At 39.4% G+C, this 14560-nt stretch overlaps 1 protein-coding gene across 1 annotated transcript; it reads right to left on the bottom strand.

The window, feature by feature from the left end:
- Window positions 1-10092: 10092 nt before the first annotated feature.
- On the bottom strand, window positions 10093-13935 carry LOC122051374 (protein SMAX1-LIKE 4-like). The gene is made up of 3 exons (XM_042612490.1): window positions 12309-13935; window positions 11650-11842; window positions 10093-11550 (listed from the first exon to the last, which is right to left on the bottom strand). The coding sequence occupies exons 1-3, from the start codon at window positions 13508-13510 to the stop codon at window positions 10144-10146; spliced, it is 2802 nt and encodes a 933-aa protein (XP_042468424.1). The 5' UTR covers window positions 13511-13935; the 3' UTR covers window positions 10093-10143.
- Window positions 13936-14560: the final 625 nt, after the last annotated feature.

The raw sequence follows: 14560 nt of genomic DNA on the forward strand, positions 1-14560 counted from the left end.
AGGTGAAACCCCCTCTTACAAATGTTTGAATTTGTATACGTCCACACTAACGTGGCATACAAAATTCACGGTGTTTGAAGTAATTTTATTTATCATAAAGTTAGGTTGACAAAATAAAATGGGTAAAACCTCCTCTTATAAACAATTGAATTTGTATACGTCCACACTAACGTGGCATACAAAATTCATGGTGTTTGAGGTAATATAAGGTTGACAAGATAATTAATGGGTAAGACCCTCCTCTTACAAATGTCTGAATTTGTATACGTCCACACTAACGTGGCATACAAAATTCACTGTGTTTGAGGTGTTGGTGAATTTAAATGATATTATTTTGAGGAACCAATATTATTTTTAAATTCAAAGTTTTGACCAAATATTTGATCAGAGATAGACCAACTATTAATTTTATTTGTCATAAAGTTAAGTTGACGAGATAATAAAATTAATGGATAAAATCTCCTCTTTGATTTTGTATACGTCCACACTATCGTGGCATACAAAATTCACGGGGATTTTAAGGTGTTGGTCTTGACTAAATATTTTTGTGATTCTTAGGATTTCAAATGTTTGTCAATCCCCTAGTTGTTATACTATATAATAGACTTAGTTGTCCTAATTATAATGATTGGAAATAAGACTTGGACATTAAGATGGACTGTCCTCTCAGAACTAAGAATAATATAGATGTATTAGTTGTTGAAACATGTTTAGTGGTCTTATCTACCGGTACCTGGTGTGTAGATACGAGGAGCCACTGATCATGTCTGCAATTAATTGCAGGGTTCCAGAAAACTCGACAATTATATGAAAGGGAAAACACTGTCTACATAGGCACTACTGCAAAAGTAGCAACTGTTGCAGTGGGAGATGTTTATCTTCTGATAGGAATAAAATATGAATTTTGAGAAATTGTCTTTACGTACCAGGGTCCGACTATAACGTCTCAGCAAGGACCGCTACATCTTCAGAACTCGGGTGTAGTGATAAATATGCAAGAGTTCGCGTTACATGGTCCGACTGTAACGTCTCAGCAGGACCGCTACATCTCCATGAGAACTTGGGTGTAGTGTTAAATAGGCAAAAGTTCTCACACCATAGGTTAGATAAGAACAAATATGATAGGAAAACTAATAATCTAAGATTTGGAACATGGAATATAGGGACTCTCACTGGTAAATCAATGGAGGTAGTAGATATGATGATTAGGAGAAAAATTAGTATTTTGTGTGTACAAGAGACAAAATGGATAGGCGAGAAGACAAAGATGATAGAGAACTCGGGTTTTAAGTTATGGTACACTAGAAAGAGTAAAGCAAGAAATGGAGTGGGTATCATTGTAGATAATTTGTTAAAGGATGAAGTTGTAGGAGTAGTTAGAAAAGGGGATAAAATTATAGCCCTTAAGATAATAGTGGCAAAAGAAACTATGAACATAATTAGCGTATATGCACCACAAGTAGGATTAGATGAAGCTACCAAATCAAGGTTTTGGGAGGACTTAGATGAAATATTACAAAATATTCCACCAAGTGAAATGATTTTAATAGGAGATGATCTAAATGGGCATGTCGGAGTGAAAAATGAGGAATATGAGAGAGTACATGGGAGTTATGGGTTTGGAACGAGGAATGAGGAAGGGAAAACTATATTAGATTTTGTGATAGCATATGACCTTATATTAGCTAATACGTTTTTTAAGAAAAGAGAAGAACACTTAGTCACATTCAAAAGTGGGAATAATAAATCGTAAATTGACTTTCTTATGGTTAGGAAGAAGGATAGAAAGATTTGTAAAGATTGCAAAGTCATTCTTGGAGAAAGCTTAACTACCCAACATAGGGTAGTAGTGTTGGATATATGCCTCAAACATAGTATCAATAGAAAGAGAATATATACAATTCCTAGAATTAAGTGGTGGAAATTAAAGGATGGGAAACAAAATATATTTAAGGAGAAGATAGAAGTACAAACATTAGGTGAAATATACGATGACTCTAATACAACATGGGATAAGATGACATCAAAGTTGAAAATAGTAGCTAAGAGTGTACTCGGTAAGTCAAAGGGACATGGACCACTAAGTAAAGAATTTTGGTGGTGGAATGAGAAAGTACAAGAGAAAGTAAAGGGAAAACGAATAGCTTATAAGGAATTATATATTTGTAAGAACGAGGAAAACTTAAAAAAATATACAATAGCTAAGAAAAAAGCTAAGAAAGTAGTGAGTGAAGCAAAAAATGAAACTTTTGAACAATTATATCAAAAATTGGATACAAAAGAAGGGGAAAGAGATATTTATAGAATAGCTAAAGTGAGAGAAAGGAAAACAAGAGATCTTAGCCAAATAAAATGTATTAAAGATGTATGTAATAGGGTATTAGTAAATGATGGAGAAATAAAAGAGCGGTGGAAGAGGTATTTTCATCAACTTTTTAATGAAGGTTTAGGTGACCAACTTAACTTAGGTAATTTAATTAGGTCAAATGAGCATAGAAATTTTAATTTTTATCGTAGAATTCAAACTTCAGAAGTAAAACAAGCTTTAAATGAGATGCACAATGAAAAAACTGTTGGACCAGATGATATTCCGATAGAGGTATGGAAGTGCTTAGGGAAACAAGGTATTGAATGACTTACAAAATTATTTAACATGATATTGAAAACAAAAAGAATGTCTGATCAATGGAGGATAAGTACTCTAGTTCCCTTATATAAGAACAAGGGAGACATACAAAATTATGCAAACTATAGGGGTATTAAACTAATGAGTCATACTATGAAACTTTGGGAAAAAAGTAATAGAAAAAAGATTAAGGAAGGAGACCACAGTGACAGAAAATTAATTTGGGTTCATGCTTGGAAGGTCGACAATAGAAGCTATACATCTCCTTAGACAATTAATTGAAAAATATCGGGAGCAAAAACAAAATCTACACATGGTATTCATTGACTTAGAAAAAACTTATGATAGAGTCCCAAGAGAAATTATATGAAGAATTTTAGAAAAGAGAGGTGTTAGCGTAACATATATTGAACTAATTAAGGATATGTATGAGGATGTAACGACCAGAGTAAAGACTTCAGGTGGAGTAACTGAAATATTTCCAATAAAGATAGGGTTACATCAAGGATCAGCCCTAAGTCCCTATCTTTTTACACTAATTATGGACGAACTCACTGCGCACATTCAAGACACAGTACCGTGGTGCATGTTGTTTGCAGATGATATTATTTTGGTAGATGAGACACGTGAAGGAGTAAATGCTAAGCTAGAATCTTAGAGGGAAGCACTAGAAGGGAAATGTTTTAAGCTTAGTAGATTAAAGACAGAATATATGGAATTTAAATTTAGCAATATTAGAAGTAATGAAACAATTGTTAAGATAGGAGAGGATGAGTTGCCCGGAACCAAGAGATTTAAATATTTAGGATCATTTTTACAAAATGATGGAGGGATTGAGAGAGATGTCTTACATAGAATACAAGCAGGATGAGTGAAATTGAGGGGAGCGTCGGGTGTTTTATGTGATCGTAAAGTACCTCTTAAACTTAAAGGTAAGTTCTATAAAACCGCTGTTAGACCTGCTATGTTATATGGAGCTGAATGTTGGGCTATGATTCAAGCACATGAGCATAAGATGAGAGTTACAGAGATGAGGATGTTAAGGTGGATGTGTGGACATACGAAGATGGACAAAATAAAGAATGAGAGCATTAGAGAGAAAGTCGGAGTTGCATGTATTGAGGACAAACTTCGAGAGACACGTTTAAGATGGTATGGACATGTACTTAGACGACCAATAAATGCTCCAGTTAGGCGATGTGAAACTAGGATAAACATGCATATCAAACGAGGAAGAGGAAGACCAAAAAAGACTTGGTTAGCAATAATAAAACAAGATAAAATTTATTTAAATATAGATGATGATATAATAGGAGATAGAGCTCAATGACGTAAAAGGATTCATACAGCCGACCCCACCTAGTGGGAAAAGGCTTGGTTGTTGTTGTTGTTGTTGTTGTTGTTGTCTTTACTTACCAAGTTTAGAAAGAATTTGATTCCGGTTTCTAAACTATCAAAGAACTTGATATTCTATCTCTTTTGATAACAAAGTTGTTATCAAGAATAATAGGGAAGTTATCTGTTCTGGTATGTTGGTTGACAATTTATAATCCAATAACTCCCACAACGCAATAAATGGAAATTAATAACACATCTTTTAACTCTAATAAGAGAAAGCAACCTTCAGAAATGAACCAAACATATCTTTGGCATCTAAAGCTAGGTCATATTGACTTGAGTAGGATTCAAAAGATAATAGCCGATGAACTTTTGGGTTCATTGGTGGTGGAAAATTTTCCAACCTGCGAGTCTTACTTGGAAGGAAAAATGACCAAGAGGCTTTTTAAGTCTAAGGCGTATAGAGCCAAAGAAGTGGTGGAATTGGTTCATTTTGATTTGTGTGGACCTGAGACTATCCAGGCAAGAGGTGGTTTCGAATATTTTATCTCTTTTATAGACGACTATTTGAGATATGGGTATATTTACTTGATGCGCCGCAAGTCTAAGTGCTTTGATAAGTTCAAAGAGTACAAGGCTGATGTGGAGAAACATCAAGGTAAAAGTATCAAGACACTACGGTGAGATCATAGTGGCAAGGACATCTTAGGAGAGTTTAGGAGTCACTTATCAGAAGTTGGGATTCAATCCCAACTGACTGCACCTGGTACACCCCAACAGAATGGTGTAGTAGATCGAAAAAATAGAACTCTTATGGAAATAGTTAGATCAATGATGAGTTATTCAGAATTACGAAATTCATTTTGAGGATATACTCTGAAAACAGAAGTGAACATAGTACCTTCTAAAATCAGAACCCTCTACTCCCATAGAATTATAGAATGGGCGTAAGCCTAGTCTGAATCATATTCGAATTTGGGGTAGTCCAGCACATGTGCTGAAGGGAGACACTGATAAGTTGGATAGGAGTTCACTTGTTTGTGGGTTATCCTAGAGAAATGAAAGGAGGTTTATAGTCCTTAAAAATCAGAAGGTCATTGTAAGCACCAATGCTCGATTTTTAGAAGAGGACTATGTAATGAACCACAAGCCCATAAGTAAATTTGTTCTTAAGGAAATAATAAATGACACGTCTAATCTAATACCAACTATACAAGATGAAATATCACAAGAAATTGTAACACGTATCACACGTGATACACAATTGCACAAAGTACCTCGTCGTAGTGGGAGGGTTGTAAGACAACCTGAAAGATTCATGTTTTGGAAGAGTCTTTGGACTTGATCCCTGGTGAACATGGACCTGATCCCCAGACATATGATGAAGCACTCCAAGATAAAGATGCAGCATCTTGACAAAGAGCAATGAATACTGAAATAGAATCTATGTATTCTAATAGAGTTTGGGAGCTTATAGAACCACCAAATGGTGTAAAAGCCATTGGGTGAAAATAGGTCTACAATATAAAAAGAAGGGCAGACGGGAAAGTGAAAACTTTTAAAGCAAGGCTTGTTGGAAAAGGGTATTGATTATGATGAAACCTTTTCACCAGTAGTCATGCTTAAGTCTATCCGGATACTCTTATCTATTGTTGCTCATATGGATTATGAGATTTGGCAAATGGATGTCAAGACAGCTTTTCTTACTGGAAGTCTTGAAGAAAGCATCCATATAAAGCAACCAAAGGGGTTCATTGCAAAAGACAAAGAGCATCTAGTGTGTAAGCTCAATCGGTCTATTTATGGACTCAAGCAAAACTTCAAGGTCTTGGAACATCCGATTTAATGAAGTAATCTAGACCTATGGATTTATTCAGTGTCCGGATAAGTCTTGTGTATACAAGAAGTGTGATGGAAACGTGGTGATATTTCTTGTACTATACGTAGATGACATTTTTGGTAGTTGGAAACAATATCAAAGTGTTGTCGGAAGTAAGGGTATGGTTGTCCAAGAAATTTGATATGAAAGACTTGGGAGAATGCGCACATATTCTCGGGATCAAAGTATTAAGGGATCACAAGAAAAGAATGTTGTGTTTATCCCGAGCTTCATATATCGATACTATCCTAGCACGTTTTAGCATGCAAGACTCCAAGAAAGGTTTTCTACCTTTTAGACATGGAGTAACTTTATCTAAAGAGATGTCTCCGAAGACATCAAAGGAGATAGAGGACATGAAGACAGTTCCTTATGCTTCGGCTATCATAAGTCTAATGAATGTTATGCACAAGACCGGATATCTACTTTGTCATGGGCATGGTTAGCAGATATCAAAAGTAATCCTGGACAGGCACACTAGACTACCGTAAAACATATATTAAAGTACCTTCTACACTGAGTCCCCTGACTCCATCAGTCAACAGAGTCTCTTGGCATACTAATGCCACGCACTGGTATCATGATGATGAGATTGATGGTAATCACAAAAATATCGGTGCTTTTTAGGAAGCGACAGATTTAGCATGATAGTCACTTTTGGGACCTCTTCCACCTTCTACACTACTCTCTCCTCCCTTCGTGGTTCAAGTGGGCGGCTCAAATGTTGACCTGCACCTTGCAAGGGAGGAGGGAGAGCCTTGCATTCTGTTTGAGTTATTACAGAAGTTGATGTATTATTTTCTTTTTTGGTGGATTGAGCCTCCTCCACATTGATGTATTGGTCGCTCTTTAAAGTAGGTGGTCGAAGTTATTCAGGGGCTTCTTGATTAAAGAGTGGAAGAAATCCCCATCAGTGAGTCTTTGGGAGAAGGCGCTCACCAAAATTTCAAGATGACTGAAGGGACATCCATGACCACTTGGTTAAATCTTTTAATGTATGCCCTCAGTACCTCATTGGGCCCTTGATTAAGGGAAAAGAGGCTTAACGTAGTCTTGTAGTAACGACGACTACTAGCAAAGTAGTAGAGGAATGCCTTGCAGAAGCCCTTGAAATAGCAAATGGACTCGACCGAGAGTTGATTAAATCATCTCTATGTCGAGCTAGAGAGGGTGATAAAAAACACTCGACATTTAATTCCATTCGTATATTGATAGAGGATGGTTGCATTCTCGAATTTGAGTAGGTAGTCCTCTGAGTTGGTCGCTCCTCCATATTCTCTAATCGCTAAGGGTGGAAGTGGTTCGACAATTTATCCTCCAATATCTCTTAGGAGAATGACACACTGACTCTCTCTCTCTCTCGAGCTACTAGCCATTGAAGCTGCCCCCTTCTAATGTCTCAAGTGGGTGCATTTTAGAAGATGATCCTTGGGATCTCTTAGCTCGGCCCACACCCTCGAAGGGTATGCAGATCAGGGCCCGATGATATGTGAGCGAAGACGGGGGCATGGGCGGCAAGCTAATCTACTGTACGAGCGCTTGCAGAAAGCCAATTGGAGGAGGAGAGAATGGAAACCCAGTCGGTCCTTCCACTCGGGTCCCTCGTTCGGTGTGAGGGCTTGTTATAGATAAGACTAGATTGTTCTAGAATAGATGCTCCATTGCCACCAACTGTTGTTGTACCAATCTCTACACTCAGGCAAATAAGAGAAATTCCAAGTTTTCTTGAGATAAGGTGATCGTTGTGAACCGTCCAACTTCATCCATCTTCTTGTTTTAGATTCAAGCGAAGTTTCCATAGACGATGCCAAATTTGATCCTGTCTGAAAGTGAAGAAGACGATAAGCTCGCGGGTTGAGTAGGTGGCTTTGATGTTGTCTGGGAGAAGAATTTGAGCTAGAAGATAGCGTTAGGTGATCCTCTCTGCGCATACCAAAGAGAGGACAAAGGGGAATGTTAGAGCGAGAATCAGGGAGGGGATCACTAATGTAGGCACTCTAATACTTAAGTCAGAATAGTAGCCGAGCGAAAAATGAAAAAGAAGATGAATAGTAGTGTAGATACGTATGTATGTGCGCATAGTGTAAAAGTTACCTCTCCAACAGTGAGGACCCCTATTTTACATCATCTCTCATAACCTCTGCAATAATGAGATGACAGAGAATGTCTGGTATCATAATATGTCGAGTAATGGAAGATGTACAACAATTCTCTGAAGAAGCTTACGTTATATGTATATGAACCGTCTTTTATAACCTTCACAATACTGAGGTGGCTGAGAATGCCTGATGTCAGGTAATGGAAGATGTATAGCCACCCTCATAAGAAAATTTTGTTATTTGTATGTGTCATAGTATTGGAATATTTCCTCGTGGGTAACTGTTATTTTTTGACAGGTTGTTGCGATTCTCTAACAATGTTGTCTCCTAGAGGTAGTCTGACTGGCCTTGCAACTGACCGACTATATGATGAGAGACTGACATATGAGAAGTGAGGAGCTTAGCTCTATAGGTCCGACCGATACTTTGGGTCGAATGACCGTATGATAGAAGCCTTGCCCTCGAAGGGTGTGAAGCTAAGTCACGGAAGGGTCAACCAGAATTTTAGCAAACCATCTGTACACTATGATATTTGCCTTTGAAAAGCGGAGTGTTAAATCCCAGAAGGTCCGACTGGTACTCTGGGCCGACCAGCCATATGCTGAGGCCTTGCTTCTGAGGAGTAAGAAATTGAGTTTTGAATGTCCGACTAACTCTGGGTCCGACTGGCTCTAGGTCCGACCGATTATATGATAAGAGAGTCTGACCGGCACTTTGGGTCGTCCGGTTATATGCTAAGAGTTTTGGCGATGAGAAGCGGAGATCTGAGCCCTAGTGAGAGTGACTCGTTCGGCTATATATACTCTGATTCTGATCACTACCTCATTTTACCTTTGACTATCATATCATTTTATCTATCGATCCTAGATTACCTTTGCGGTGACTCACCGTATCAATGTGAAACACTATTTCCCTTAGCCGTGAACTCTCATAGTCCCATATATACGATCAATGCAGATACAGTATTTGACTTCAATCCTACAACAATCTCATTGAAGTGCTGCGAAAACGACCTCCCATGCAAGATGCAACCTCTCAAGACAACATTGCGTGTTTATGCTCCCGAGCCGATTGATCCTAACCATTCGCCTATCCCTAATCACTAGCTCAATCAGATGATGGTAAAGAGATCTGGCAACTATGGCTCTTAAAACCAAGGACAAATACCCTAATCCCTGAACCAACAAGCTAGCAAAGCCATATCCTGCCAATTAATTATAATAATCAATAAACGCAATTGTGGGTAATTATATTCCTGCCGTTGCGCTTGTTTGTGCTCATGCACTTGAATCCTGCTCCGGGTGGTCAAAGCAATCTTAGAGAACCCAAAACTTTTGCTTTCTAATGAATAAAGTTGGGGCGGATAAGTCCTTTCCCAGATATATGTATGAATTATTCATTAAAGAGTTCTAAATGCTCCAAGACTAAAGTTACTTTTTGTAAAATTGATGTAGAATATAGAGAGAAATGGCGACTGATCCACTTAGTCATTGGAGTCAGTCATTCTTGCTCAACAAATACAGATCTTATTTCAAACAAAATATTGATGCAGAAATCCAGGAAAAGTCAAGGGATCAAAGTTAGGCAATATTTGAAGATGGAAATTAATAGATGTAGATTGAAAGCTTCATTAGTGACACCTTTTCCCATCTCGAGAAGCAGTACAGTCATTAGTAGTGACACCTTTGTAAATATTTTAGCTATATTATCGTCATCTTTATTCCTTCACTTTGTGGATAATTTCACAGAAATCATAAGTTAATTTCCAGTTCATTGTTATCTGGCAACATTTCTAAGGGAAAAATAATTCAGATCACATCATTGGCTGGCTAACGAGTACAAGAGCACAGTTGATGTCTAGTTGTAAGAATGTTTTCATTCATTCTAGCTTTAGGCTTTAGGCTTTAGCCTTCGGCTCCTTCGTCCTTGAGCTGCCACCGTTGCCTTTTCTCGCGTGATGGAAAAGCGCATGCGAACAGTAGGATAAAGAAGAAGGCTGGAACTTTTTTGTCCCCTGCCATGTCTACTTCCATACAGACATGAGAAAGGACAGCCAAGATAAAAACAAGAACGTCGATGAGATGGTAACTACAGCTGCATTTGATTCAGCTGCAGTAATAATTCAGTTGAAGGACTGGTAAGTTTGGAGCTGTAATAAGAGTGGAAATTTTGCTACTAATTCTGATAGATTACAGCACAGTTCAATCCACATTTATCCTATTTGGCAGTACAGAAGCCATGAAACCAAACTCTTCAACATTCCATCTCTCTTTCCCGTCCAAACTCAACCTCAAGTTCCTACCTTTTGCCGCAGTTAGTAGACTCGGTTGCAAAACCTCTGTCACCCACTTCTCAAAGAAGCTCTCCGAGAACAAATCAGACGCCTGCATTAACTCCTCCGCGATTTCTGGATCGATGAAAAGTCGCCCTGTTCCATCATTGCCAGTCGTCTGCACTTCCTCAAATGCTCGATGGAGCTTCAAGAGGAGATTGAGCTTCACCTCTTGGCGCTCACTATGACCTGCATCTAATGTGAGCTGAACAGTGGATTTTAGAAACTCTTGTGGGAGATGGAGGCTGATGCATTCTGCTTCCTGTGTTAGATCACTTGGAACATTTTCCTCCTCGGTGTTGCTGTTCACTACGAAATTGAGATCAAAACTGTGGTCTTCTTTTCTTGGCTTCTTTGCTAAGCTCTCAAGATCACTCTCTGACTTCCTTTTGGTGTAGCAGGATGATGAACAAAGTTTCATCATCACTACCTTGTTGATGCCACTGGAATCCTTCAATTTTGAACACTTGGAAGTGGTCAATATAAATATGGCATCAGCCAAGCTCACTTCTTCACCTGTGTTGCTCTTAAAAGATCCAAATTTTATGGCATCCGTGAATGATTCAATGAAGTCAGCCTTCATTTGACAGAAATCCTCTATCAAGACCACACGTTTCCGGTCCTTTCTCAAGGCATCCAAGAGAGTTGCACAGCATGAGACATTTTGTTTAATCTGGATTATCTTATCCGTAGATCCAAAGAAGGACTTGGCAATGACTGAAGCTAGCCTTCTCTTGGCAACAAAATCAGTACCTTTTATCAGGAGCGTCATAGACTTCTTATCACCACTAACACACTCATGCAGTGCTTCCATTATCAAAGGAATGCTCTTTGATTGCCAAGGAATTTCCACTTGCAATTGGCGTTGTAGAGCTGTTGGGTCTGCCATCAATAGTCTTGTCTGGTTTTTTGATGTTGCCGAATCTGAGAAGGAGGGATTGGATAATGCAAGAGTCGTCTTAACCTGGTGATCTGTTGAAATTTTAAGGGAACTGAAGCTTTCCTCAGATGAGTTCCCTGTCTTGTTTTTCTTATCAACCATCGAGAATCCAGGATAAAGATTTTGAATGGGTGCAGAAAAAGATAATGAATGCTGTTCGATGAAGGTTTTGTTTTGGTTGGCGAAGAAGCTGTCAGGCCACCATGAATTGGACTTGGACAAAGACCCGGTGTAATTCATGCTGATGAGACTCTGATTGAAGAATGGAGAGTAGTGATTATGTTGAAGGTTTCGGCATATCTTGGTCCACTTCCTCTTCAATTCTGGCAAAGCTTTCTGAAAGAAGCGAAAAAAACAGAGAGATTGTTAATCATAAGAAGAGATACAATTAATATAAGAAATTAAGAAGGATGCATCCAGTTTTCGATAATTTACCTTTTGATCGCTCTCAGCGGTTGCTTGGAGCCAGCATGGGGTTTCTGACTTAAAAATTAATGCTTCTTTTTCGTAGTTAAATGTGCAGTCGTCGCAACAAAGGAGCATCTCATTTTCCTTTGAACTAAAAATCTTTGATTGAAGCAGTTGAGATGGGGACTCGTCAAATTTCAACACCCTTGAATTTAGGCAACTGCGAAGGATAAAAGAGGAAATGGCACATCAAGATTTCATTGCATCTAGTTCTTCTCACTACTAAACTAAATCACGAAATACGTCAGATTCACAATTCTTGATCAACAGAAAACGTGCTATAATTTTTTTTTGTCAAATATTAGATGTAAGCTTAAAAGAGAATAATCAGAACCATCTCCATTATTCACAAGGAAGCATGCAAGTGTTCTTTTTGATTTCTGAAAATGATGTGTTTTGGTTCGGCTGAGCAAAAGGAAAGACAAGCTTGTAGTTTTGTCTTCCATCAAAGAAAAACAAGGTGGTCCTGTTCCTATCTTTATATCATGGAAACATCTATCTCACAAACATGGCACAACAACAAGAACATCCACATGTATTCCTTTCCAAGGAACAAAGATTGACACGGAGAGAGCAGAATCCATGCTGAAAGAGACTAAAACTTCAATCAATGATATATATCTCACCTGGAAACTTGGAGATCCAAGCCAAGCCAACCAGAGGGAACCACCACAGCTTGAAGGGCCCATAGAGTCGCAAGACATGGCTGCCTTATTTGGCACTTCCAGTACGTGCTGTAGCTTGCAGTAGCCAATAGCCATAACCTGTTGTCAATGTTGCTCTTGAACTCGGAGAAAATCCTACCCATCTCCGCAACCATATGCTCCACTGGGTCATAGTTGAAGCCACATCCATCTCTTGCTTCTTCGTCCACTATCCAACTCAAATCCCCTGCGTAGATTATGAGTCCAACTCTATCTGCTGTTAAAGAATTGATGGTGCTTCTGAGATCAGACAGCTTCATGTCCACCTCACCCTTGTTCATCAGCCTAAGATTGGCAGAGAACTGAAGATTTATGAAACTGGCATGTCTGAGCTCATCAGGGACCTCATTTCTCTCAAGCCGCCCCTTCAGCTCAGTCACAAGGCCCTCCGTCATGGAGACTGAGTCTCCCACCACCACAATATTGGCGTTCCTTCCCTGCTTTCTTAGCATCGCTTCGATGACTGACCTCAACTCCTCACTTACAGAGGCCTTGGAAGGAAAACCAAGGCTTGGGCACTGCCACATTTTTCTGCCGATGTCGGTGACGTCCTTGCCAGAGTCCAACAGAAACGGAGAGGACTGGCTCAAACTAGAAGCTTCTTCCTCAAGCTTACTCTTGACGCTGCTGCTAGAGAAGCCAGCCTCCTTCATCACCCTGCTCACACTAGGGTCATCCAGGATGGAGAGCATGAGCTGCTCCATCTCCACCTTGATAGCCAGCAGAGGTTGCTGCTGCTGCAGCTCAATGCAGCCCCTCCTCTGGTTGGCCTGCGCCCTCTTGAGAACTGCAATGAGGGAATTTGAGAGGGAGGAAGGGGGAGGGAGGAGTGATCCAGAGGAGGGAGGGGCGGTGGTGGGGAGCCGGTTGAGAGCTACATTGAAGCAGAGCTCAAGGGCTCTGCACTGCAGAAGGTGATTGGCAGGGTGGTGAGGTTGGGACTTAAGGCAAGCTCCCCTGAGAACGTCAGTGGACTCAGAGGAGGAGCTGATGAGGGTTGCAGCAACATGCAGGGGTGTGACCTGGGCATGACCTCTCCTTCTAGCCAGGTTGACGGAGTGCTTGAGGACCGAGGCAACCTCATCATTGAGAGCCTGCCGCACTATGCAAACTCCACTTCTCATACCTCAACCTCCAATATTTCTCTTCCTCCTACTCCTTCTCCTTCTTCTTCTCTTTTTAGCAACACCAACGACTGGTGCTGCTCAGTGGGTGTTTGAATGGAGGTGCGTGTTGAGATGGTGGAGAGGAGCTGCTTGCTGGCTTGTGAAAGAACAAGGAGTACTTGTGATTGTAGGATAAGTGTGTTGGTGATTGCTACGCTTTGTGGGGATTGGAGAGAGTTGGTGATCAGGGCTTTATGCAGCAGGAGCTCTCTTTTTGCTTCCTATCACGTCCCTCTCTTTAGTGTGGCTTTTTTCTGTTGTGGGTGTTGCAGGCAGTGTTGGGGGTGCTTTTCTACATCCACTTCAGCGATTTCTCGCTTTCTTTCTGCGCCTTCTTTTGGCCTAATTCGCCTATTTTTGTGCTTGCATATGTTGGTGAAAGAATGTTGTCAACATGCTTTGAAAATTTTATTTATTTCACCAAGGCCAAATGAGCATAGTTAATGATTACACAATCTCCACTGCTCTATCCATGCACAAAGAATGCTCCTTGTTTAGTATTTTAAGATATATAATTAAGAAGATGCACTTGGTGTTTAGAGATGTATTTTTTGTTTTATTAATCGTAGGATGTGCAAATATTGTCGCATTAATATATCCATTTCTACCTAATTATCCTTCGATTGCTTCAGAACCAACTAATTACCTAAAGATTGGGCTTCATGCTGGCTTAGTTTTCAGGAGAGTGACGTGGCCCACTTCAGTGATGATGTTGATGATTATGATGATGTGAGTTAGTGCCAAGAGAAGATGAATATTTAATAAAACATGAAGGATTAGAGGTATGGATAGTGCTTATTCATTCATAAAAATTCAGTTAGTTCGTCCACTCTTATCAATATTAATTATCTTAAATAAAAGCACGAGCTTGATCCATGTTGAAGAAAAATCGAAGTTGTCTTTGAGCTTAAGAAGATTTTTTTTGATAGATTAGGTGAAATGGCTCACACAAATTTGGAATTGACATGGTGCTTTGATATCCCACATTTATCCGCATAAAATGTTTTA

The sequence above is a fragment of the Zingiber officinale genome, chromosome 1B, assembly GCF_018446385.1.
Source record: "Zingiber officinale cultivar Zhangliang chromosome 1B, Zo_v1.1, whole genome shotgun sequence".
Taxonomy (NCBI): Eukaryota; Viridiplantae; Streptophyta; class Magnoliopsida; order Zingiberales; family Zingiberaceae; genus Zingiber; species Zingiber officinale.